This window comes from Brienomyrus brachyistius, chromosome 8 (assembly GCF_023856365.1).
Source record: "Brienomyrus brachyistius isolate T26 chromosome 8, BBRACH_0.4, whole genome shotgun sequence".
Classification (NCBI taxonomy): domain Eukaryota; kingdom Metazoa; phylum Chordata; class Actinopteri; order Osteoglossiformes; family Mormyridae; genus Brienomyrus; species Brienomyrus brachyistius.
Window position 1 is genome coordinate 1,831,891 of NC_064540.1, and position 25,438 is coordinate 1,857,328.

A 25,438-nucleotide genomic window follows, 5' to 3' on the forward strand; every position below is an offset into this window, starting at 1 on the left:
GATTGGCTGTTTGTAATTTCAGGGGGTGTGTCTGTACCATCTGTTGGCTGAGTTGCAGTGTGCTTAAATACTCAGAGGATATCCATCCCTGGAGGGTTGGGGCCATCTCCCAGATTATCTGGGAGGGGGTTCATTAAGCCCCCGCAATGGCTTATTATCAGTCTCTGTTCTGTGTATGTCTTTTAACAGCGATATAGTGTGTGACGTTAATTATTTGGGGGGCGGTCAGGGGGTTGCTGACGATGGCAAAAAAAATACCTCTAGGGGGGATGTATGTTGACATAAAGGATCATGGAGGGGTTAGTGTGGGCAGAGATGAAAGTGGGGTGGCTGTGGTGGTGGTGGTGGTGGGGGGGGGTTTTGTGGGGAATGTGGGCGGCTACTTCACAGGGACGGCCATGTGGAATTTGCCGATGACCATCCCAAATCTCCAGGTCTAGGATACAGAGCTTCTCCGAGGAACCGAGCAACGGAAAAGCACGGCAGGAGGCAGGAGGCAGGAGGCAGGGAAAAGCTACCCGCCATATTTACACTGTGTTCGCTACTCGTGCAGCCCTCCTTGATGAGGGGCTTATGCTGCCAGTGGGTGATGATAATTTATAAATTCCCTCCCACACGCTCGGGGTCTAATTCTTCACATTTGGCACAGTGAGAGCAGTTTTCCCAGAAATGACAGATATGTGTTGAATTTACGTTTAATACGGCTGGGGAAGCGGCAAGCCGAGGGAAGCGAGCAGGCAACAGCGGAGGGCAGCGTGTAGGGAAGGGCGTCCATTTTAGGAAAAGGTGGAGACTACGGGGAGAGCCGAGACCGAAGGATTTGCTGTCATTAAATTACACGCGACAAGATTGTGTTGGTGAATTCTGAAGCTGATGCAATACGAATATGAAGTAAATAATATATAAAAGACATAAAGATATACAAAAGGGTAAATTATACTTGAATCACACACATTTTTAGATAGTAAAACTATAAAAGACAATAACGAGGCAATGCAACTACAACAAAATGATCACAGGTTCTTGCACACTGCACAAGAAATATTATTGTTGTACTGCTAGTGCGATGTATCCTCCTTCGGGTCTTAGAGTTCGGCTCTGAGGTGGTCCTGGGAAAGAAGTGCAGGCATCTTGGGGGGTTTCGAAGGACATGCGTGTAGACGGAAGCCCATGTACGCTAATGACGCCCTTAATGCAGACCGATGGGGCAGAGGAGGTCATGCATCTCCCTTGGCTTTCTGTCGTTTAGGACAGACGCTTCTACTACATAAATGTCAATGTCGACTCCAGAATAATGACGTCTGAAGGCGTCTCTGTGGCCGAAGCTCAGTGTTTCCTTCCGTCTTCCAGTCCGATGCCTGCTGAAGGACAGCGTCAGCCCGGACCTCTGCAACGAGGATGGACTCACCGCCCTGCACCAGGTAGGAAGAACCCCCCCCCGCCGCCCTGGGCCCGCTTGATCTGCTGACCCACGCCTTCCGGATCATCTGGCACACGCGCATCACCATGAACGTTTCCGGCAAGACTATTAGTCTGCGGTTTACTGAGCTTAGAGGCGAAGTCATCAGACAGTTAAGGGACCTCAGAACCACCGTTAGTCACCTTCCTTTACTGCTTGGACCTTGGTTTTGATATGACTGTTCGCCAAAAATTCAGGGAAAGCATGTGCTGTGTCAGGCTAGAGGCCGGGTGCTTGCAGTCGAGGGGCCATCTTTCGCTTCCTGTCGCATTTCAAGCTGGCACGATCTTCCTCCCCCACCCCCCTATCGAGGTGTATCTTCATGTGGGTGCCTTCCCCCCCCCCCCCCCCCATTTGATGGGTAGCTTGATTGTTGTCAGTGTCGTGCATGTGATGAGCCATTCAGGTGCTGCCATTGTGTGTTTGACTTCACCGCATTTACTGCGACATGCAGAGGTCCCCGGAATGGGCCCGTTTAGCAAGGTGACGTGTTAAAACAGGCAGGCTAGGGGCAGACGAGCGTGTGCTCCATCCGATTTTTATCTCCCGTGATTGTTATCATCAGGTCGGTGTCCTTTTTAAAATGAATTTCTATCAATGAAGAACCCTGTCTTTTCATCATCACTGAGGATTAGCTTTGTACTGCGTTATGGTCGACACAGTCGGTCATCCTTAGTAGCTTACGGCGTCTGTAAATCATTATGTGTGTAAGATGTACAGGAGCTTTTTTGAAAAAGCCCCATCTGGGCGGAATGTTGAGTTCTGGAACGTTCCCCCTGAGCGAGGTACTTACCCTTCTGCTCTTCAGTGCACGTCAGTGGTAAAGCCTTCCACTGTATTAAACGTTTCATTTCCTAAGGCACATTTTGACCAAGGTAAACATACTTTTGCTGTATGTGCCCCAGTCGAGCCCCTTATCAGGGTTATCGTAAACCTGCTTTTGCGCCGTAAATTAGTTTCGCTTCGATTCCTCAGCTTGACATCCCCACGGTAAACATATACCGTACCGATGGCCTCACTATCTGCCCTTGTGACGTCTGCATCGTGAATTCCACACCCTACAGTAACCAGTAACCAAAAAGGTGAACTTAGCCCCTCCCCCGTTGCTTATATTGCACTTAATGAGTGATTTTTAACGAAGGGAATACTTTGTGGCCCGACCGTTGTTTTCAGTCGGCGTGAAAACATTGCAGGGTTTGTTACTCTCGCACGAGCCAAGACGCAACATTGCCTGCTTGTCTGCCCCCACATGAAGGCGTAATGGGCCTCTCCGTCAGTCCCGCGTGTCCGAATGCTTGGCCAAAGACTCCATGAAAGGCTGCCATTATTTACTACTTTATTTCATTGTGTTTCTTTTCCCCTCCAAATGGGTAATCACAGTGGAGGGAAATAGATTAATGGCATGTGTGTGGGAGGTGGGGTTTGGGGTTTGGGGTTTTGGTTTGAGTCTCGACGGCTTGCACTTTTTAATCTGCTCCTCTGACGTTCCCGGTGCTTATCTAATATCGTTCTTCATTTTCTTGATCCTTAAGATTACACAAATCCCGCCTTTTGCTAGTCCTGTTTACTTCTGATAAACTAATACGGCAGGAAGTATGTCGCACGTACCTTTTCATGTAAAGGTATTCTTCCTTTCAGACTGGTATTCTGTCGTTATTTTATTCCGTCTCGATGTGAAGCGTTAGATTCGTATCAGTAGAATGCAGGATGTATTTACCGTCAACTGTATGACCTTATTTTAAATAGCGCTCACTGCTAAAAATGCAGAACTCAGCTTCTCTCTTTATGCGTCGTCATGCTGCTTTCAGCTTCAGTTATTTAGCTTGATTTCCCTGAAGCACTTGCCTTCTACCATCTTGTTTTCTCCACATTTTCTCAAATGTTTCTTAGGGACTTTGTTCCTTTTGGGTGGATGATCGTACTTGACCTATTTTTATTTATTTTTTCCAATATTGCCCTTTTACAGGACTAATAAACTGCTAAATAATTCTGTGTTGAATTTGTATTTGGCTGAAGGGTCACCAAAGGTTAATTTAAGCAACGTTTTATTAATTTATTAATGATTCCTGTTTTAGCTTTTAACCGAACACTGGAACATTATCAGCATTAGTGCACAAGATGCCCTCAGAGCGAATATGTTTATTTTTTTTGTTGACTTGGAAATCATGCTTCCTTTTATAGTAGTGAAGCATACGCAGAAGTTAACTGCATTACGGAGCTGCAAGGATTAACTTGAATGCCGCCTTTGTTTTGACTTGATACAATACTCATTTTCAAGTGGCATTTATTTTAGTAACGTCGTCTTGTTTTAACAGAAACGTTACTAAATGCGTGCTTTCGCCTTTCGGTTCACGTCATGATGGTATCGTCCCACCTCCCCTGGAGAAGACGTGCCACGCAAATGAAAGTGGAGCAGTGTGTCGCATGCATCCTGAGAATCTCGTTTCCTAGAAAATGTCGATTTTTCTTTACAGCGCCATGGCGCACACCTGCCGTCGAAATCTCTAGCGTTTGGTCAGGGTTCGCCTCAGGATACGCGGGGATACAATGCAGAAATGTAAATGAAGTTAGTAGGAAATCAGTGGCGGAATGCATGCTGTGGTCAGACTTGGCGAATACAGCAAGTGTGGGAGATTGGGATGACATCGCAGGCTCGCCATCCATCCACACGCGCGCGCGCGCTCGCGGATGGGCAGATCTCACCCTGCTAATGGCTCACAGAGCTGAAGCGAAAGGTCGGGGGGGGGGGGGGGGGGGGGGCTGAAAGTAAACACAGTGTTTCTGTTTCACGCGCTCCACATTCATCTGAAGTGGGGCCTCGCCGAGCTCAGTGTGCGTGCTCATACAAGCTGGGCCTGCCTTTCCTCGCTGTCCCAGAATCCCTTAATGTACACGTCTCTACTGGCCTTTTCATTCGCCTACCCTGCTTTCTCTCTCTCTCTCTCTCTCTCTCTCTTCCTCTCTCCCATTCTTCCCCATTCTGTGCCATTTAACATGCCAGTGTAGTCATGCGATTATTTTCAGAGTGACTGAATAATAAAAATGTCCTCTTTTTTTTTTTTTTTTTGTTTTTGTTTAATGCTGTAATATTCAGTCCATTAATTATAGGTTGTTTATTTTTCTTTTCCCAGAATCCTTCAGCAGTCTCTCTGAGTGAAAGTGTGTCCCATTATTCAGACTTGGCCTCACGGTGTGGCCTGATTCACTCTGCCTGTCATTTCGGCTTCTCCACTAAAATGACACATTAGGTTCGTCAAGTGGCACTAAGCTGGCAGGGAGGACATTCGCCTCGCTGCTTCTCTGTCTTTTGGGTCCGGGGGTGGGCGCCTAACGGCCTTGTCGGGGGGGTGCACTTCCTGTGTCGGCGGTGGGGGGGCGGGCACCCCCTCCTTCAGATCATGCTGGCCTCCTGCCTGTGTGTTGTGCTGAGAATAGGTGATTTGCATTCCCTAAGTTATAGCTGGCTGTAACCAATTAGTAACCAGGTGGTTCCTGTTTATTAATCTGCCAACCCCCCTCCCGCCCACCCCTTCCAGTGCTGTATCGACAACTACGAAGACATGGTGAAGATCCTTCTAGCTCACGGCGCATCCGTCAACGCGCAGGACAATGAGCTATGGACGCCCTTGCACGCTGCAGCCACCTGCGGCCACGCCGGCCTGGTCAAGATTCTCATCCAACAGTGAGTCCGTTACAAGCCGCATCTGCTCGCTACTCACAGCATGCCTGTGTTCTGAGGTGTTAAGACCATGGATATCTTGGAGTTTTAAGGCTTAGGGACACCAGGCTGTGGTCAAATACCTCATTTAAATCATTCCACTGCCTTTTGGGTCCAAGCATCTGCAAACCAATATAACATACGTGAGAAAACCCCCAGTGACATTAACACGTGGTGATGAATCGGAATCCTTAGTGCCTGTTTTCGGAGGGGAGATGTTGGTTGCCGTCTGGCTGTTTGTGATGAAACGTTCACATCTCCTTTCAGTCATTCCTTTCATTTTCATTGAGCAGACCTGGTCTATTCACGAGATCCTTGGCTGTTTCCTCCTGTGTTCTTACGCTCCTGTAAACATCTCGCTTCATGTAGCGGGGCAGACCTGCTGGCCGTGAACTCTGATGGCAACATGCCCTACGATCTCTGCGAAGACGACCCCACCCTGGACATCATAGAGACGGCCATGGCTAACCGTGGTGAGTGGGCTGGCGGGTTGCCAGGGTGGAGCATTACAGGCTTCCATATACAGAAAATAATGAGAGGAAAGGAACATTAAGTAATAATTGTGTGGATGACTGACTAAGTGGGCTCAGTATTTTTGCCTGTATTGCTCCTGTGAACAGAAATAATGCCCTGTGATCCCGTTAACATTCTGAAAAGCTGCAAAAACCCTGTTGTATATGGGAAACGTCACAGCAGATTGAGGGGCGGGGGATTTCCGGGGGCCCACGGGCCTTGCTCTTCTGCCCGTGAGGACGTCCCCCTGCTGCATTTTACTGCATGTTGTACCTGAAGCTCCTGCAAATAGCCCCACTCTTCCATCAGCAGATCAGTCGTCTCCCTGTCCTTCTGTTCAAAACCTTCCTGGCCTCGCAGGTCTCAGGTGATCAATCGGTTGCCATATCTGTCACCTCCCCCCCCCCCCCCCCCCCCCACCACCACCCCCACCCCCGATGGACAGGGATCACGCAGGAGATGATCAATGAGACTCGGGCATCCGTGGAAAGGAGAATGCTTGGAGATATCCAGGACCTGCTCCGGGACGGCGTGGATGTCAACCAGCAGGACTCTCAGGGAGCCACACTGGTGAGAAACGCCTCAGCTGACCTGGGATCAGAGGACTGTGCTGGTCGTGAAACTCTGCCTTAACACGCGGCAGCGGCGATCGCTAAGTTCATGTCCGTGTAAACATTCACGCCGGGGCCTCTGCATACATTTTGCTTTGTAATTGTTGGATCAGTGTTTAGGTTCAGTACGACAGTAAAGAAAATAAGATGTGAAATATGAGATTCGCCTTTCCGCGAGCGCTTACACCGGCTGTTATTGTTATTGTTCAACACTGCAATAAAAGCATAATGAACCGGGATCACATAATGCGCAGTCATGGAGATAAACAGCCCATTTCCTTCCTTTCTTATCCATGCCACCAAACGTCTGTGTGCCTAATCTCCCTTCCTGCTGTCGCAGTTGGGTGGCAGAATATTCTCCTACTGCTCAGTTTGCCTTAAGGACGACAAAAGCCGAAGTGCCTAAAAACATCTCATCGCGTATTCAGGTTTTAGCCTGGTAGCCATAGCTGTACCCGGTAATCTTCTGCGCCGAATAATGTCTGATGCTTTGTTTAGCTAATTTTGTTAGCTTTGTGGTTTCACCCGGTATAAAGAACGAACATACGGGGATGAATAGAGACTTAAGATTTAACAAGCACTTTGCTCTGGCTAACAGCCGGTGGGGGCACTGGGGGCAGAGAGATTACTGCTCTTACTGCAGGGCTGTTAGACCTGAGCTCCACGGGTGTCATGGCGGATCTGCAGGGCGGCATTGAAATTGACAGAATTCCACTATTTTCAGGCAATTTATGCATTTACAGCCGACTGCTGGCTCTTCTTTCATCCGAGCATAACGAAATATCAGTTCACCACTACACTTAGTTTCTAGATCACTTAATGTGATCACACCTTGGTGGAGGGCTGGTCCTGTATCCTGTATTGTCTGTCGTGTCACTAGTTAAGGGAGCATTAGCGTGTGACGTGTCATTTGGTAATAAATCCAGGGCTTGGCAGCAACTGTACGACGCAGTTGACACTCTGCGTATCAGATGACAGTCTATGCGTAACACGTCCGTAGCTGCTTATTGAGGAGTTTCCACGTGTCTCGGGTGAACGTCGGGGCTTAGAGGGGCAGCCGGTTCTGTCCAGGAGCTCAGGAATCTCAGGCCTTAGGTGTGGACCATGGAATCTCCCAAGCAGTCGTGTTCCGCAGGCGGCCCAGTTGAACGCGGTTCGGCCTCGCCAAAAGCACCCATGCCGCACGGCTGGAGCTGCGCTCTTCGGACTGATGACCCCGTTGGGTATCGGCATGGGTAAGAGCAGGCCCCTCCCCTCCCCGCCCCACCCCGGGCATCACCCAAAAGTAAACTCTGAAGGTTATGGAGTTTGAATGATCTCAGCATGGTGGTCTGTGTCTGCAGCTCCGGTGCTGTCGCTGTGAGAATTGGCTTTCGTAACTCAGCGGGGGCAGGATCATGATTAAGTTAAGGCCTTGATTGAGACAGTCTGGCCTGCTGTGAATTCAGTTCCCATACTCATCACCTGCACTCCCCCCCCCCCCCAATCCTATTCCAGCTCCACATTGCAGCAGCCAACGGCTACATCCAGGCTGCAGAGCTGCTGCTGGAGGGGGGGGCCCAGATGGATCTGCGCGACTGTGATGGCTGGCAGCCGCTCCACGCCGCCACCTGCTGGGGACAGGTAACGCAGGCATGCTCCGACATGCCAGCGCGCGAACCTGATCGCACGTGTTCATACCTGCGCATCCGCGCGAGTCGGCACTGCATGGATCTGTTGTTGGCTCCTCCCACAGATGCAGATGGCGGAGTTACTGGTCTCCCACGGATCCAGCCTCGGTGCCAAGACCCACTTTGACGAGACCCCAATAGGCAAGTGTCACATGACCACGTCAGTTTCTCGAGGACCCAAAATGCTCTTGAGAGACGGGAATGTAGAGGGTGTGGGATCCATCTCCTATAGGGAAATGCAGTGTTTATGAAGTTTTGGAAATGGGTCACTGTGATTGTAACAGGTCCACATATAGGGTAAGCCATACTGTATAGAGAGGTCTTCCTCTCTCACACACACAGGTTTGTAATTATATCCTTGTGGGGACTATTTTATTCTAGGGAGAAAATTCTAATCCCAACATGACAACCTTAACCCCCACCCAGCCCTAACCTTAAGCATACGTAATTTAACCAAAATACAGACTTTTCACATTTTTAGTTTTTTTTTGGTCGCAAATTTTTTATAAAATTGAGTTTCCCCTTGTGAGGACCGAAAAAATAGCAACACACATACACAAGCAGTCATGAATTACTTGCACGGAAAGATATACTGATCTTGCTTAAGGGCTACTATTCAGTGACGTTTTTGTTCTATTAATATCAAATGAACTTCTTATAAAGATGGGACCATCGTTATGTGGTAGCATTTGTATAGTTATTTGATGTCCTGCATCGTTAAGATTTATCTATATGCAAAGCAGAATGGGATTAAAATGGTATTTCACAGGGCTACAGTACCATAGTTAATGCCACTATGAAGAAGTAGGTATTACATTTCCTTAGTCATCTAATTATGGTCGTTTTGTAGTGAGAAGCTGCCTCGTTAGTTGTATTTTTGTCCAAATTATAACATGGCCGTTGTGCATAGCATGTGGGCGGCCTCACCGCGACCTCTGTGTTCCTGACTCTGCAGATTTGTGTGAGGATGAGGAGTTCCGTGCCATGCTGCTAGACCTCAAACACAAGCACGACATCATCATGAAGTCGGAGCTCAAGCAGAAGACCTCGCTGTGCCGCCGCACCTCCAGCGCAGGAAGCCGTGGGTAAGCAGTGCCCTCTGCTGGCCACACGGGGGAAAAACAAAACGCTACGCTCAGAGACCGCCAGGCCCTCCGGTGCCGTTCAGGGTTGCTGGTGGGGTTTGCGTGCGAGGCGGCCTGGATCAGAGCTGCGCGTGTTGTGTTTTGACAGCAAGGTTGTAAGGAGGGCGAGCCTTTCGGACAGGAATAACCTTTACCGCAAGGAATATGAGACGGAAGCCATCGTTTGGAGAGGTGGGCGGGATGAGGAGGAACGGGAGCGGGAATCGGACCAGGAGAACAGTCAGCCGGTGAGTATACTCCACACGCAGGAGCTCCGGGGTGGACCGAGGTCTTTGGGGGATTCCACACAGTCACCAGAGGTGTGACCTTAAGTACTTTGGCTGGAAAATCACCACCTCAGATTTCAGAAAACAGAAGGATAGTGAGTCTTAAAACACTGCAGAAGGGTCTAGAAGGGAGTGTGTACATTCGCAGCAAAGCTAGCTTTAGAAGATGCAATATGCGTCATTTGAAATGTTTACTATTCTTAGATACCCTGAGAAAATTATGTTTTAATGATCATCTTGTTGGGTGTAAAACAATGCGTGTCAATGTGTGTCACCTTAGCCATTTCAAAACCTCTGCTGAACCCCAGGATTCGCAGCAACCATCCAATACACCCATTTATTTTGACTACTGGTATACCTTGCTTGGTTAAACAGTACTGCATTGAGGGATTTAACTAATTAAAGTTAATGGAATTTAGCAAATACGTTGAGCGGCTGGGCTGCCCCTGAGGAGATGTTTGGGAACTGAAGCGACGTTTCCTCAAGCCGCCCGACAAGATATCAGTAACTTGGAGAACGGAAGGAATTTTATGTTTATTGCGTTACTGTCAGTTTGCTTACGATGCAGTTTTTGAGCAAATATATCCTTACTGTCCAGATTTATAGTTTTAAACCTTTTCTTTAAATTAGACTTTTGCGCAGTACTGTGTATTAAACGCGACTTCTTTCGTTTTTATTATATACATACGTGTCGTTCTGTATTCAGATTTTGGTGTAAAACCTCAACACCTTCATAATAGTAATTAAGATAGCGAGCTTGATGGGCCGAATGGCCTCCTCTCGTTTGTATAGTTCTTATGTTCTTATATGTTCATACTTAATATCCTTTGAGTGACTAATTATGACCTGTGGGAGGCCGGTGTTTTTCAGAGCAGTGCTGTATAAGCAGTATGTATGATGTATGAGCAGTGTGGTCTCGCCACCTCAAAGCGTCTCTGTAACTCGGTGACCTTCGACCTTTGCCAGGTCAGAGCTGAGGAGACGACTCCAAAGGACGGCGGGAAGCCCAACGGTTCCGTCTCCACGGCGACGGTGGCTCCATCCCCTCCGCCCTGCAACGGCGAGCCGTCGGCAGCAGAGCCTCAGAGTCCGGCACCTCCGCAGCCACCCGAGGGGGCCTGGCCCAGGGAGCGCGGCCAGACGCTTGCGGAGCTCAAGAGGCAAAGGGCCGCGGCCAAGTTGCTAAGTTACCCGCTGCTGAATGGCTACCTGGGTAATGGCTCTGCGGGGCTCCTGGAGGCCAAGCCGGGCCCCGAGGATTCCCGCGTTTCCCTGGCGTCCCCCAATGGCAGCGCGGTCTTCTTCACACCTACCAGCGGAGACCCACCCCTGCTCAGATTCAAGCAGCCAATCCAGGAGCCGGAGCCCAAGGCCAATGGGTGCTGCTGCATCTCGTAACGGGCGGGGCCGAGGGCGCGGCACCGCGGACAGGCCAGGGACGTGGCGACCTGCCCGTCTGCAGCTTGGGGAGGCCCCTCCCTGCAGAATCGCTCCCTGCCGGGATGAATGGAAAGAGCCATTCGCGTGAGGGAGTGGGGTTTGGTTTCCTGTGGGGAGGGGGAGGGGTCTAGCAGTTGCAGGAAGTGTAAATTACAGGTGGCCATTGTTCCACGTACTCTCCACAGGAGCTTCAGAGCCCCTAACTAGCCTAGAGAAGAGGGCGTGTCCTTTTTTTCTGGCAGCCCCAAGCCCTCGGGCTTTTATTTTTGTACCAGGCCGACCCATGCTGTTTTCAAACAGACCTGTTTGCACGGTAAATCTAAGACAAACACAGAAGCAGGGAGGGAGGGCGTGCAGGGCGCAGTGACAGACGCCAGGACGATTAGGACACTATGTTTACGGAGTGCGTGTGTCTGCCGAAGGCCTGTGGCAAAGCAAGCGGATGGAAGTTTTCTATTTTTTGTCTTTATTTTTCTTAGGAGATATTTGCTCTTGTGGAAGTACGTGCTCTGTGTCTGGGGAAGGAGCTTTAAGCAGCTTTAGTCTCACGGCATGCGAGTTTTTTTTTTTTTTTTTTGCCGAGGAGATTGTGTAAATAAACGAAATTGCGAAGCACTGAATCGTCGCGTGAGCGAGTTCTGTTACACGGCTGGACTTTTTACACATTTCACGGTGGCTATTTTTTTTTTTTTTTTTTTTACGTGTGACGCCAGGTTTAAAACGACTACAGGTTATTCGGGGAGTGGAGTGGATTGTATTGTAGTAGTAAGAAAACATCAGGTTTATTTCAGCGTCCTATATTACAGAATATCAGGTAGCACCTTTTATTACTGCAGAAAAAGAAGGAAAAAAACTGTTGTGTTTGTATAGTGTTATTTATGAACTTGTGTTATGTACAGAGGCTACTGTCCAGTGTAACTGGAAAAGGGTCCAAAGCCAGTTTGTTATTTATTGTTTGTTCTTATCTGTCAAGCAAATTGCCTGGTCTGTTTCTAGAGGAAGTATGAGACTGTCACGGAAGAAGCAGAGACCTTGGGTGACCGTGATTGTGTTCGTAACACGACGCTAATGCGTTTCCCCAGGTGAGATGAGCTGTGGCTTGGACGCCTTGCACCTCTGAGTCACGCTTTGTCATGTAGATGGCAGATAAATTCTCCATCCCACCCATGCTAGTCGCTCTACAATTCCACTCTCTTTCACAGAGCTGGAGGTGTAGCTAAAGGTGACAGATAATCGTCTCTGTAACTCACCTCCTTTGCATTTAAAGTGACATTCTAGAATATTCTTGGGCATGGTTCTATAGTTAAATGCACCCAGCTGTGGGAAGCTCAGAAAGCTTTTGCCGAAATAATAGACAATCCACTATGTGCCCCCCCCCCCCCAGCATATCCATTTTTTCTTTAAATCTACGTTTGAAAGAGGATCCTTTTAATGGACAGTCTTATCCCTTCGTGTTCTGCGTTAACAATCTCAGACCCGTGCACCCATGTCCCCATAGTCCCAGTGCAGCCTCCCACCCCCAGGCTGCCAAATGTGAACTACAGGCACGATTGCCAGTCTTCCTGTGGGCAAGAGTATGTGCTGGGGGAAGAGCCCGCCTTTGACACTGGCAGGAGGCGTCCAGTTCTGTCCCATGTCTTTTTGCACTTTGCACATCCCCACTCTATCGCGTGTCAAAGCCGAGTACGTCTGTATACCTGTGTCCTCTCGTCGTCCTCAAATGAGATTCTGTACTTAATGTTGTTGATATCATGATGGAGACGACGATGTCTTGCTCTAACTTTTTTTTTTCCCCCCCTTTGGTCACGTGCACAACTGTCAAAGTATTAGAATTAAATATAGAGATACTGTGTAGATGATAATGGGCTTTTTTTCAGTGGATAAGATTGCACTGGTTCCCATGGTTACAGTACCGTGTATGTATTTCGTAATTATGGTCTAAAGTTCTATCAAAGGAAGAGTGAATACAGCCCAGAGCTTCTGGGCTCCTCTGACTCGTAGTAGCACCATGTATCGTGTACCCTGATTGTGACCCATGGAAACAAAGGTTAGAAGTCCAGTCTTATTAGAATTAGGGGAAACTGTTACATGGTTTCGGGGCATCACCGCCTTGAGTCAATTCTCCCACTGTAACCTTGGCCTGTTTACGTTTATTGAAGGATTCAGTATCGACGGACGAATTCCTGACTACTGAAAATGAATATGTTTTCTCATTGTGTATTACGGCTTGTATTCTTAAAAAAATAATTTAAAAAGAACTACTGATTTTGTAATTATCAGAAAATACTGAAAGATACTGGTTGTATTAACCTATTTTGAATAAATTGTATATTTTGCTCAATTATGTAGTATGTTTTGTTCATTAGCTTGTAGGAGAGTTGGCACCAGCTTCTATATTTAGACATTAAGTAAAAAAAAAAAAAAAAGATCTTTTAGGGATGTAAGTGAAAAGCAAATTTGTGTGAACACCTTGTCTTTGGGGTTAGAAAGCCTGCTGAGCTGTGTGCCACACTGATCTCTATTATCTCTAGGAGTTTGGTTGGAAAGTTAAGAGGTTAAGAGGACAGAAGATGGATGGGGTTATGATTTCGGTTTAATTTGAATATTGGGTGACTAAAATGTTCTATGCAGTAAAAAAGTATAAATAGCACAAGGACATCAAGCATTTAATAGACCTTAATTATTTTTACCCCCATAGAAAACTGGCTCATGGCCCTTTCAGAAAACGACTCCATTTGCCTTTTCTCTCTCAGCAGAGGCAGCAGAGTCCCTCCCCATTGTCGAGTGGCTCTGAGAGACATGCTCTTGAAAGAGGTTATCCAGCTCTATTCTCCGCCCTCAGAAAAACACACGCTCTGCGGACGTGGGGTCCCAGGGGGCAAATTCTGGGGGGGAGAAAGGCTGCGTTGTTCTAGTATCAATCAGAGGGCCCCTGAAGGTCAGCGGGAACGAAAGGAGGAAGCAGAAATTGGGGGGGGGGGGACTGCCGGAATCCGGCAGGAACATGACTGTAAGCACGGGTCTGCCAAAACCTCAGTTTGAGGCTGTTATACTCACTTGGAATGACAAATTATTAAGATTTTGGAAATATTAGGAACACATTTTTGTGTGTATATGCAATTTTATGTCCCTTGCACAGAATTTCAAAAAAATATATGTTGGACACTGTAATGTGTCTCCTTGGTCATTTTAAGCTTAAGAGCTGAGTCGAAGTTCCCTGTAATGTGAAACTACACGAATCTTACTGTTTAATTTACTAAGGGGAAATATGCCCAACAGTGTCAGAAATCAAATAATAAAAATTAAAACAACCTCATTCATTAATAGGATTTATAGTTTTATGAGGGGGTTTGATGCTTGTGTTTAATACTAGCTGGTAATGGGGCAGCAAAGTTTGCTGTATCTAAGAACCTTCCCGCGTTCCAAGCCTAACACTGGGTGGGTCTCGTGAATGAGGCTATTATCTGCATCAGAATGTGGACGATCATGGCGGGAGCCCCTCACACGCATGAGGCGAGGCCACACAATGGAGGATAAATCACATGGCTGGAGACCGGCCGAACCTCATATCCCCTGGTCCAGCCTTCTTTTGTGTGTTCGATCCAGCATTCAGGCCTGGCCAGCTGGCAGAAACATCGCTCATTAATCGTCTTGGCCCGTTGAAAAGGTAGGCCTCATTCGTCCTTTGCTAGTTAGGAAAACCCCTGTAAACACACCATTTAGAAGCGACGTTGCAGTACAGTTCTGCCACCTGCAGCTGAAGTTTTGATAGATTTCCGTTCCTATCTTTTCGAAACTTCATCAACGGAAAGTCTGTCTGAACCAAAAACACCGCAAACAGTTAATTCCAGTAGAATTACGGGGAACCGACACTCGAAAGGGCATCATGACAAAGGCAGAGGTGCGAAGATTTCTTGACTGACCAGATGTTATCGCCACATGCAGATGGCTTAGTGCTAAAATACCACCCAGAGACACGGGCGCAAGACTTTTGGTATTATGGCACACAACGTGTGAAAATGAAACATAAATGAAAGAAATTCAGTGGAATTACCCTTTGCAAAAGCAGCCACCACCTCAGTGAGCCAGCACAACATATGACAAGTAGCATTGTGGTTTATGTCATGCAGAATGTAAAATTCAGATTGTGAATAACAACTACGAACTGACTCACTGCTCAGACATCCATCCATCCATCCATTTTCCAAACCGCTTATCCTACTGCGTCGCGGGGGGTCCGGAGCCTATCCCGGAGGCAATGGGCACGAGGCAGGGAACAACCCAGGATGGGGGGCCAGCCCATCGCAGGGCACACTCACACACCAGTCACTCACGCATGCACACCTACGGGCAATTTAGCAAGTCCAATTAGCCTCAGCATGTTTTTGGACTGTGGGGGGAAACCGGAGTACCCGGAGGAAACCCCACGACGACATGGGGAGAACCTGCTCAGACATACTGACAGATATTTGCTTATGAAAGTTTGCGCTGCATACTTAAGCACGATAAGACAATGCGATGCCATGTCAGTGACTAGTTTTCCATTAATGTAATTTTTATGACTTCACTCAGTAATAATATAGCCGTGACATGCTGATTTCCTGATCTGTCATAAAAATACAAAATTAACCGACTCCAGTTTTTAAAAGAGTTGTCTGCAATCTTGCTAGCACATCTGCATTTCTGTTACATATTCTCCTTATAGGAAAATGGGTGTAGAAAACGGATGGATGGATGGATTCTATCCCCATTAAACGCCGCACCAGTCTAAAAGTTTTACAGACCCAATTTCCATAATGGAACTATATAAGCACGCATTAACCCACGGCAGTTAGAGTGCAGTTATAAATTCGTCCTTTTGCCCTAGCAAACCGATAAATATTTCACCGTCGTTTTAAAATCGAAATCGCCCTTAGCGATTTTGTCCTATAGCCCTACCTGAGCAGCCTATACGGAAGGCTGTTCTTCAGACAAGTGTATCCAGTGTGGAGCGCAACAAACAAATTAATAAATAACAAGCGAAGAGATAAATGGAGGACGAACTGCCCATGACTTTTAATTTGAAGCGTATATCTGGCTCCTGACGTCATCGACCATGCTTTCAATGTGTCAAAGCAGGCATCCATTCTGCGTTTAACCTGCTATGTTTTCATCTCCGTGTAGTTTCATGAGGAAACTAGTACTGGCGCTGTTTGCAGTGGGATATGTTTCGTCTTTCACATGGTAGCCCTACCATTTTCAGTTTTATTTAGCTGACGGTTCCCCACATCGCGGTTTGAACTCTTGTTTCTTTTTTTTCCTGGTCTACAAGAAACTGTACTTTACCACGTGGGTTCCCCAAACTTTTCAGCCCAAGATTCACAAAATAACAGTGGTGCGGCCCCCATTTTGCGGGGGGCTGCCTCGGTAGATTTCCAAGACTGGCTGGAGGGGGATTCCCTTCTGTAGGTTCATGGCTGTGGGTTGATTTTTCACATTTATCCCACTTTGGGAAACCCTGCTTTAGAATTTGCTGCACACTTCCGTGACAATGTTGTTATTTATATCCTATGATATCTGGTGTGTAAATGAGTTACATGACTTAACATTGGTATTTTTATATAGTTCAACAGTGTTATTCGTTTTAGCAATAGGCCTATATGTTGATAATCCTGCTATTTGTTGCGACTGTTAAAATGAGCATGTCAGCCAGTATTGACATGTATGGACAAGAGGTTAAAGTGAGTTTCTTCGGAAGTTACTTATTATTATTCAATACTGTGATGTTACCGCCCAACAAACGTGAGCATGAAACAAAGTCTTCACGTTTCAAACATGCTACTCAGGGAAAACGGAAAACGACCTTTCTGTATGATTATGAACAGCAATGTCGTTTTCCTTATCGAATGGTTCACTCATGGGAGGACTGTAGATGTAAGATAACCAAATTTTTTCCCCAGCGTAAAACTGGAGCTTGAGATAGTTCAACGGTTACCAGCTAATGTTCAGACTGAGGTTCCTATGTAATGTAGTGCTGTCAAGCAATGGCGTTCCAATAACTATTCGTCATATTGGTATACAGCGTTTTAAATATTATAGCAAATTGCACTGCCAAAAATATAATCGTTATTATTAATATGAAGTCCGGTGATTTATATCTGACAGAATTAAGCCACAGGCATCCTCTTAGATTGTATATGCACAAGTAGTTGTGTTCAGGGCTAGAGTTACCAGAAATATCTCGTTTCAGGATCATAATTACACAATTGACATATTATTTATTTAGTATGATAAAAGAATACGTAATGCTATAGGCCATATGAAGTTTAATGACATAATTATATTACATTCGCAATGAAATGGATAGAATGTTATCTCCTCAGAGCTTTAATATATCACACAAAAGCAAAGATCGCACTATCCATATTTTTGCATTAAATCTGTTTCATAGTTACAATGTTGACCTATGTTAGTTACCATGTCTGCCAGCTCTAATATAAATATGTGGTCGTAAAGTTCAGCTATCTCCTTTTCATGGCTTAACCAATTAACTACCAATTTTATTTTATGGGCGTGGTTTCCCCCCCGAATCTTTAAAATGAAGGTCTGGCTTCTCAACACTTCATCACTAATAACTGGGCGTGGTTTGTCTCACCACCATATTTTAATTGGCGGCGCGCTTTCTCGGCGCTGTCATTTTAATATGGGGGCGTGGCTTCTTACTGTTGAGTTCCTCGCCATCTCGATCTACGACGGGATAGGACAGGAGGGAACGCCTGGGCAGCATGTAGCTGGGCTTGTTAGGCGGCATATTATTTCGTTTCCGAAACATTTCTGCATGTTAATACCGAACTAGGAGAGGGCAAACAACGATGTTATTGTGTAAGAGACCAAGTGGTTCGGTGATCCAGCTCATGAACTCTTGCGGAGGACTGCAAGTTGGAAGGAGGGACGTCACCTGGATATTGCATAATCGTACCTTTGCCAGATCAAGGTTTGATTATGGATATTCGCAAAGCCGTGCGGCTTTGTTTTCGCAGCCAAAAAGGAGTGAGATCCTGGACGGCGCGTTCAGCACTGAAGCCCGGGCGTTCAGTCTTTTTATTCCGGCGCATTTTGTGAAAATGACGCCGAAACCTCATCCCGCCGCGACCCTCTTTACAGGTGCTATGGGTAATCGCCGCGTTCAGCCTCCTATTATGACGGGACCCTTGCAAGCCGGGAGGCTTGGCGGGGTAGGTGCCGCAGGACCGATTGCACTCCCGCCGGGGAAGGGACCCAGCGCCCTCCGGTGCCCTGCAACCGGGGTAACACTGAGAGCGTCATCCGCCGCCGCCGCGGAGAAGCGCAAAGAAGGCGTAGAAGGCACCGTTGCAGAAGTAAACGCGGTAAATGCCCATCCCTGCACAAATGCAATAAAACGCACGTAATACACAAGTCTTCCGAAAGCTTCGCTTAACGCGAATGACGGGAGCTGCAATGGGTCTACAAATGCAATGCATTTCTCACGGATATATGCCCTGTGCCAGTTAGCTAACGGGAAAGGTACGAGTTCAACTGGTGTCGCTCATAGGAAAGACACGTTTTTCTTTTCTTTTTTCGCTCGCTGTATTTTCAAAGTGCGCGTTCACCATGATCAGTGGTTTTTTATCTGAGCAAGTAAACAGTCTTTCTGACTCCGTTATGCAAGCGTGCGTCTTGGCCCCGTAGGTGTCGGTTCATGTGATTTTGATGAATTCTTAATATAGACAGTAGTGTTCCTTAAGCAATAGACCAGAGGATGATCGTCGAAGCAAATGTCTGTCCCGTAAACATGTTTCTCACCGCCTGTCTAGCTCTGTTTTGTAAACTGTTTCTTGGTTAGACATTGCTCCTTCAGATGTAAAGCAGTCGTATTTTGCTATGAATAGCAATCCTTGGGACATATTTCTTTTTAATTATGCTCTATCGATGCCAGTCGTTCAGTAGTTAAACATTTTTCCCCCTAATACCCTAATGCGACGGCCGAGTTCGATTCATAATTAGGGTTTTATGTAGTCCGTCGTCGTTTAAGAATTTTGCGTTCTTTACCCCCCAATCACTAAAATGATCTCGAGAAAGTGAAATTTGGCAGAGTGTGCAGAGACTTCTGGCATGTGAGAACGAGGTATCTACTTTTGCTTTTTGTTGGTCATAGACTTTCTGTAATAAAACCAAAAAAGTAGTTGTAAAAATCACGTGAACATATATATCTATCTATCTCCTGGGGTTGTAAATTATTTTATGTTATGTTATTTTATATTTACTTGCTTAGTTGACTCTTGGCTTAATGGCTTGCTGTTTACCCAGGTGCAGCTGAACATTTTTACTGGAGATGAGAGATTAGTATAAGTACATTGTACTGCATCCAGCAGCCTTGGAGTTTGAAGGCCGCGCCATTGAACTCTGTGTTAGCTGCCTGAAGCTGGTTATTTATACCACTGCCTATTAAGAGTAATGTGTTCCCTCAGTTCCACGGCTGTTTCTGTCACCGTTAAGTTTTGTGAAGGAACTACAGTCCCCCTCTTACGCACTCTACCTTTAATGGTCGGAAGCGGTTAAAATCAGACAATTTTCCATATATTTACACTTTTCCAGTAGTGGCAGAGACATCCCTGCGAAATTCAGCCCTTTTGTCGGGTTTAATTAAACGTATAACAGTACCGTCAAGATGCACGGAGAGACGGAGCCGCGTCAGCTACGCTCACGCTACCGCCAGGTCCAAAAGCATACGGCAGATCTGCCCTTGTGCTTTTCCGTGGCGGAGAGCCTGATGTGCGGGAGGCCCGAGATATTAATAGCCGAAGCCCCTTCCGTTCCCAACGCAGCCACTTATCGGAGCCCCGGCCCCGAGCTGCAGACTGCACACAGCGTAAAGGCTGTTATCCGGCACAGCAGCCCCGCTGTTCCTGTACACAGTCTGGCACAGATCCCTTTCGCTGCTCACTCACATGACCCTCCCCGCATCTGTTCGCTGCCTGTTCCTCTCTTGAAAGCAAAAGCCGGCTCTCCGGCTTTCTGTCTATTGTTGCCTCGGCTGGGAATGTCGTCACGGGCACGCGCACCCGTGACCAGAGGCGCAGCAAAACAAAAACAGACCCCTCCCCCTCATGACAGGGCAGCTATGTTAGACGGCACATAGTAAGCAGCCTTGACCTTTTTTTTCCCCCCATAGTGTGGGTGGTCATTGTATTAAGTCTTGTGCTGGTCATGTGGAGGCCTGTATATTATGTCTCTAGTTTTTCCATTAAAACCACCCTTATTAACACCTTAACTCCTGTTAAACGCTCTCCACCTGGCCTACTTTTTAATGGGGTTAGTGAGAATGTTGCTGTCTTGCTGCGAAATCCCTTCGAGGAAACAAACCCCCCTTCCTTCCATCTGTTGTTGGTATCCCTCCCAGAACCCAACACCCAAACTCAAGCCTCCCAGTTCTTCATTTGCATTCCATTTGCATGCCGGAGCCTGGCATTCCGTTTAGCATTCTGTATTTATCACTGTCTGTTCCCATAGATTTCTCCCAGCATGCCCTGAGGACGGTAGTTTCCCAGTAATTGGGGCAGTTCTATGTTTGAAATCTGCATATTTCATAGCGTACTGTCAGCCTCTGTCATGCTGTAGATTAACTCTTTATAGCAGAGGGTGGCCAACAGGGTAGGTATGTTGCTGTGTACATTTGCAGACCACGTAGCTCTGTCACGGTTTAGCTGCGTCTCGCACTTAATCCCTTCATAGCTACCGCCATGACACTTGATTGCTCTTTATTTATTTGTGACTCCACGTTCTCCGTTGTTGAAGCTTTTATTTTGCTGCCGCTGGTATCAAACGCTTCTTGTGATGAAGGCAATTAGCACGTTGCCAAATTTTGCTGCTAGTCATCACAGTCCAAGGCTCAGACTGTGAATTCTAGGTTAAACACTAATTTCGATGCGCCGGCTTTTTCACAGGCCTCTACTGACATCCTGCCCTTGTGGTATTACCTATGCATTTATTTTTAATTAGACAGTGCTTTTATCTAGAATGCTTTGCATTATTTACACTTAAATGTTTGGTAAATGCTTCGGTCCAAAGTAACGTGCAATTGGTTACGAGCTCTGAACTGAGCAAGTGTAAAAGCTTCCAAATGTCAGGTCCTCCTAATGTTGCTGGTTTTTTTTTTGTGTTATTTTATGCTCTTTATTTTTAATTGTATCTTAATTTTCATTATTTCAAATTGCTTAGCTATGATCATTTCATTTTTTTACGTTGCTCATTGTGAAGCATTTTAGCTGCAGCACTATAGTTGCTGTTGTAAATGTGCTATATAAATACATTGCCTTTAATGCGTTTCCATTTTTGACTACCCCCCCCCCCCCCCCTCCAATCTAGGCAGATCAGCCTTCAGATGGCGCCCCCGGCCAAGTCCCGCAGGAGCTCAGCAAGGCCCAGCAGCTCAAGAAGGTTTTTAAGGAGTACGGAGCGGTGGGGGTGGCCTTCCACGTCGGGATTTCGCTTATGTCCCTGGGAATGTGCTACGTGGCCGTTTCCAGGTGGGTGGGGCTTCCTCCGGCTGTGCTGCAGCCCAGTGAGAGGAGACCTGAAGTCACAAAATGAATGGGTTATAATTGCACTCTATCGAGACGAGTCCTGTCTACATAGGATAGTGTTACCACATTATTACGTGGTTCACATTACCAGTGTGCTTTAAGCGGTGATTTATGGGTGATTCATTGGCTGCATTAATATTTCCATATTTAAAATATTGTAGGCCGTGTGTTTGCATACTTGTTTTGTATGTAACTAATTTGTACGATGAAGATTGTTTTTAGTTCCACATTACTGAGGAACTGCCATGCTGGCTGAAGTATCGAGGTCCCTCACTGTAGAAAGTGCTGCGGTTTATTTAAGGGATGAGTCCCTCTCTTGTGGAAGATGAGGTTGGCTTCCATGGAAAATGCAAACGCAGACGAATTCTGGTGGCTACATCAGCTGTTTAGGTTTAATGGAGTGACTGTTGTTGGGACCCAAAAGCTGTTCTTTGGCTGCACTCACTGGCCGCTTTATTAGGTACGTGTACAGCCAGCTGGATATTTCACTGGTGTAATTCTAGAGGAACACTTTGTTCAAGGGCACGGTAACAAAGCTCCCGGCGGGAGTCATTTTGTGGTTGCACGTCTGTGGTCTAAACACATCAAGGTCTGTTTATTTTGGGACTACATTCCCAAGTAAATCCCTTGGTAAGCGTTGAATATCAGGTTTTCTTTGGCCTGAGATGCAGTAAGAAGAACATAACCTGCCTTATGTTACGCATCTTAATTGTGTGAACCCTGAGAATCCACTGAATCAGCCAGATCAAAAATGTTCAGGAATTCACCCTTTGTGAATGAGATCTTCAGCACTGAGGTTCTATGCCTGATGTTCAGTAGAACCTTTGCTTGAAAGATTCAAGGAGTGAAATTTATTTTACACGTGTGTGCACACATTATATATCCACACACACAAACACGCGCACGCTTTCTCACAGCTGTTCACACACTGAATCCCGCAGACAGTGTGTTACATGCATGAGCTGCAGAACGCGTGTGGATTCGTAGCTACACACCATTCGCATTATACAACTGCAGTGAGGTCCAGTGCAGTGAGGTCCAGTGCATGATCATAGAGGTTTGGATGAGCTGATGCAAATTACTGCCGCTGCATGTCGGCTCACGTTTCGTCTGCGTGTCCGGCCGCTTCCGGAATGTTCCTCAGTGCCCGATATCACCGCTGCTGCTATTGAATTTAGGCCATTTTATACCACGCTGGTCTGGCCCTGCACTCTACCTCCCGTTTGTGTAACCGCTTAATTTGTTTCCCATTATCTCTCATTGGCGGTATGGGATAAATGCTTATCTTTGACGGTCCAGGGCATGTGGCTAATGGCTAATGGTCTTCCCTGTTCAGCTGAATCAGGCAAATCAGTTATACAGGCCAGCTAATAACAATTATATGTAACCAGTTAGAGAATGCTTTTATCCAAAGCTCTTAGAGTGCGTTACTGATATATTCATGTGCAAGGCCTGACAATGAAGCAGAGGAGAAACTAGTTAATCTGTGTTGTTTGACACCCACCCCACACCATTAAGGAAATTGCATTAGAGGGCCAGTAATGAACTTTTAATAAAATTACTTTAGTGGTAATCTAAAGGCTTTTATTTTTTGGCTTAGAAGAGGAAAATAGCACTAAAGTGGTACTTGAAGGGGATAAAAATATTGTTCTTTTTAAAGGTGGAACTGGAGGGTCACCCACCATTCAGAGGAGACAGTTGTGAACTGGGATAGACTCCAAGTATTCTAACAGCTGAATGTGCTTATTTTTGTCCATTTGCTTGCTTGGCATTACTGCATGAACAGTTCACACCGAGTAGCAGTTGCTCTACATATTTGGAGAACTTGTCACTTTTAATACAGCTTGCGCTGTTGTTTTGAAATGTGTAAACAGTTGTTTTAAAACGGTCTTCGGTTAAATTTTATTTAGCGAGCTGGGTAAACAAATCTGTATAACAGATGGGGATTGAGACCCCTTAATGCTCTAAGGGAGAGGAATGATTACTTTGGCCCTTCCATCCTGACCATGCGTGTGTGTGTGTTTGCAGTGGGATCGACGTGACAGCCCTGTTTTACAAGCTGGGCTTCGCAGAGGCGCTGGTCCAGTCCAAGGTCGCCGCGGGAACGAGTACGTTCGTATTGGCGTACGCCGTACACAAGCTTTTTGCACCGGTGCGCATCAGCATCACACTGGTGTCCGTGCCCCTCCTCGTGCGCTATTTCCGGAGGGTGGGCCTCTTCAAGCCACCAGCCTCCAGCCCCCGATAGATCTGCCCAGCACTTCCCCCCAATGCCCCGCTGTCCTGGCAGCCGGGTCCTGGTGCCTTCTCGCCATTGCACCCTGCCACCTGCAAGGCTGTACTCAGGGTGTCTTATTTTCACGATTCACTACGGCAGGATTGGTATCTGTGCTTGTGACAGGAGTGACAGTTCTACCCCCTCTTTCCTCCAGTCCACTGGCAGCATAAACGCCTCTTTTTTTTTTTTTAAATAAATGTGTGAGTCCCTAATGCTTTCGAAGGAAAAATGTGAAAAAGCACTAAAGCTACATTTATAGATAATTTAAAGGATATAGACCATAAGAATCTTTAGTAACCAACGGAGAACTGACTCTGCAGCTGAAAGAGGACCGTTTGCCTTCTCATGCTGACATGAGACACTTGACCCAGAGACTTTTTTTAACAAGACAATGTTAGATAGCCGACAATGTGTGTGGTGGGGGTGTCTTGTGTCTAAGGGCGAGAAACTGACCACATCCTTAAGGGCGGAGTCTGACACTAACGTTCTGCAAAGCTCCTTGGTTTGTTTTTGTTGTCATTGAATTATTCAAGTTTCTTTAATTTCTCAGTAAAACAATCCTGATTTTGTACTTAAAAAATTATTTATGAGTTAGAAAGGAAAAATATAACAGGGCCACAGTGATCAAACATTCAGGACCTTAGCAGTGACCAAATCAGATTACAGGAGAGGGAGCTGGTGCTCAGAGATGGACCGGGGAGGGGCTCCTGAGTGTGATTCTGACTTAATATTTTCAAAGACTTCAGGGCTGTTCTGTTCTGTTTAATTCATGCACTGGGTTTAACTGGTTGATTTGAACCAGGAAATTGTCAAACCTTGGCTCTTAATTGTTTAGTTAGGAACTAACCATTTCTGAGAAGAAATTCAGTGCGTCTGCAATAAAAAAATGGACTTTACAAATGTTTTGTCAGTCTGGATTCTTTTTCAGCAAGAAAATTTGTCCTCACAAACTAAATGTTGAGCCACGCAGCTGGGCGCATTCGCTGACGAGCACGGGAATCGTTTACGAAGGGAAGATGAGCAAAGCCGCAGCTGTCTCTTCGTATCTGAGTCAGGTGATATGAGCAAAGGTTTCTCAGGAAAACGCAGAAAAGGAAAGTGTTTCCTCGGCCCGTTCCTCTGCTGTCTTTAGCTACCAGTCCCTTCTGATGGTTGGCAGCGGTGCCTGAGGTCAGTGGATCTGCACGTGTGATCTTCGCACGGATCCCAGGCCTGAATCTGCGATCATGAAGCCCCGCCCATCTAAGAGCTTGTCTGACGATTTGAAGGCTTTATTTAGCTAGCTGCTTCTGCCTTATACGGGTGCTGGTGCTACAGCTGCATGTAAGAAATAAACTGTTTTAATGTCTGGTTATGTTTAACCACCGTTTTGCAGTATGAAGCCACTTAACGCTAAAAGTTTTTCTTTAAGTGTCAAGTAGCAGTAATTTTTTTTTTTTTTTTTTTTGTGGCTGGAGTTTAGCAGTCCCTTGGCTAATAGCTGACTAACGGCTAGCAGCTCACCTGACTGGACACTAAAATGAATTCTGTGGTACACAACCTACCAGCTGTCTGTGTGATGACTGAATTTTTTTGTTATATGCACAGACAAGTTCAGTGTTTTATAGTTGCAAAACATACAGATTTTTTTTCTCGATATACCCACACCTGTGACAACCACAGACAAATGACCACAAGCGCATTTTATTTTTGTATGTATTGGTTTTTTTAAACCAATAATACAAGATATTTGCTGTTCAAAATGTTGTGGCAGAG

The 25,438-nt window shown here is 46.4% G+C and overlaps 2 protein-coding genes across 2 annotated transcripts in view; both read left to right on the top strand.

Annotated features, from left to right (window-relative positions):
• ppp1r16b (protein phosphatase 1, regulatory subunit 16B) overlaps nt 1-13,163 on the top strand; it is a 34,611-nt gene extending 21,448 nt beyond the window's left edge. Inside the window, exons 3-11 of the mRNA XM_049021818.1 lie at nt 1,351-1,421; nt 4,996-5,141; nt 5,547-5,650; nt 6,136-6,260; nt 7,799-7,924; nt 8,037-8,112; nt 8,927-9,056; nt 9,205-9,343; nt 10,349-13,163. Coding sequence (XP_048877775.1) covers nt 1,351-1,421; nt 4,996-5,141; nt 5,547-5,650; nt 6,136-6,260; nt 7,799-7,924; nt 8,037-8,112; nt 8,927-9,056; nt 9,205-9,343; nt 10,349-10,780 — 1,349 coding nt within the window. The 3' untranslated portion in view covers nt 10,781-13,163. The remainder of the gene's footprint in view (nt 1-1,350; nt 1,422-4,995; nt 5,142-5,546; nt 5,651-6,135; nt 6,261-7,798; nt 7,925-8,036; nt 8,113-8,926; nt 9,057-9,204; nt 9,344-10,348) is intronic.
• Nucleotides 13,164-17,506: 4,343 nt separating this feature from the next.
• Nucleotides 17,507-24,583, top strand: fam210b (family with sequence similarity 210 member B). The gene is made up of 3 exons (XM_049021821.1): nt 17,507-18,189; nt 21,188-21,348; nt 23,434-24,583. The coding sequence occupies exons 1-3, from the start codon at nt 17,674-17,676 to the stop codon at nt 23,651-23,653; spliced, it is 897 nt and encodes a 298-aa protein (XP_048877778.1). The 5' UTR covers nt 17,507-17,673; the 3' UTR covers nt 23,654-24,583.
• The last annotated feature ends 855 nt before the right edge of the window (nt 24,584-25,438 follow it).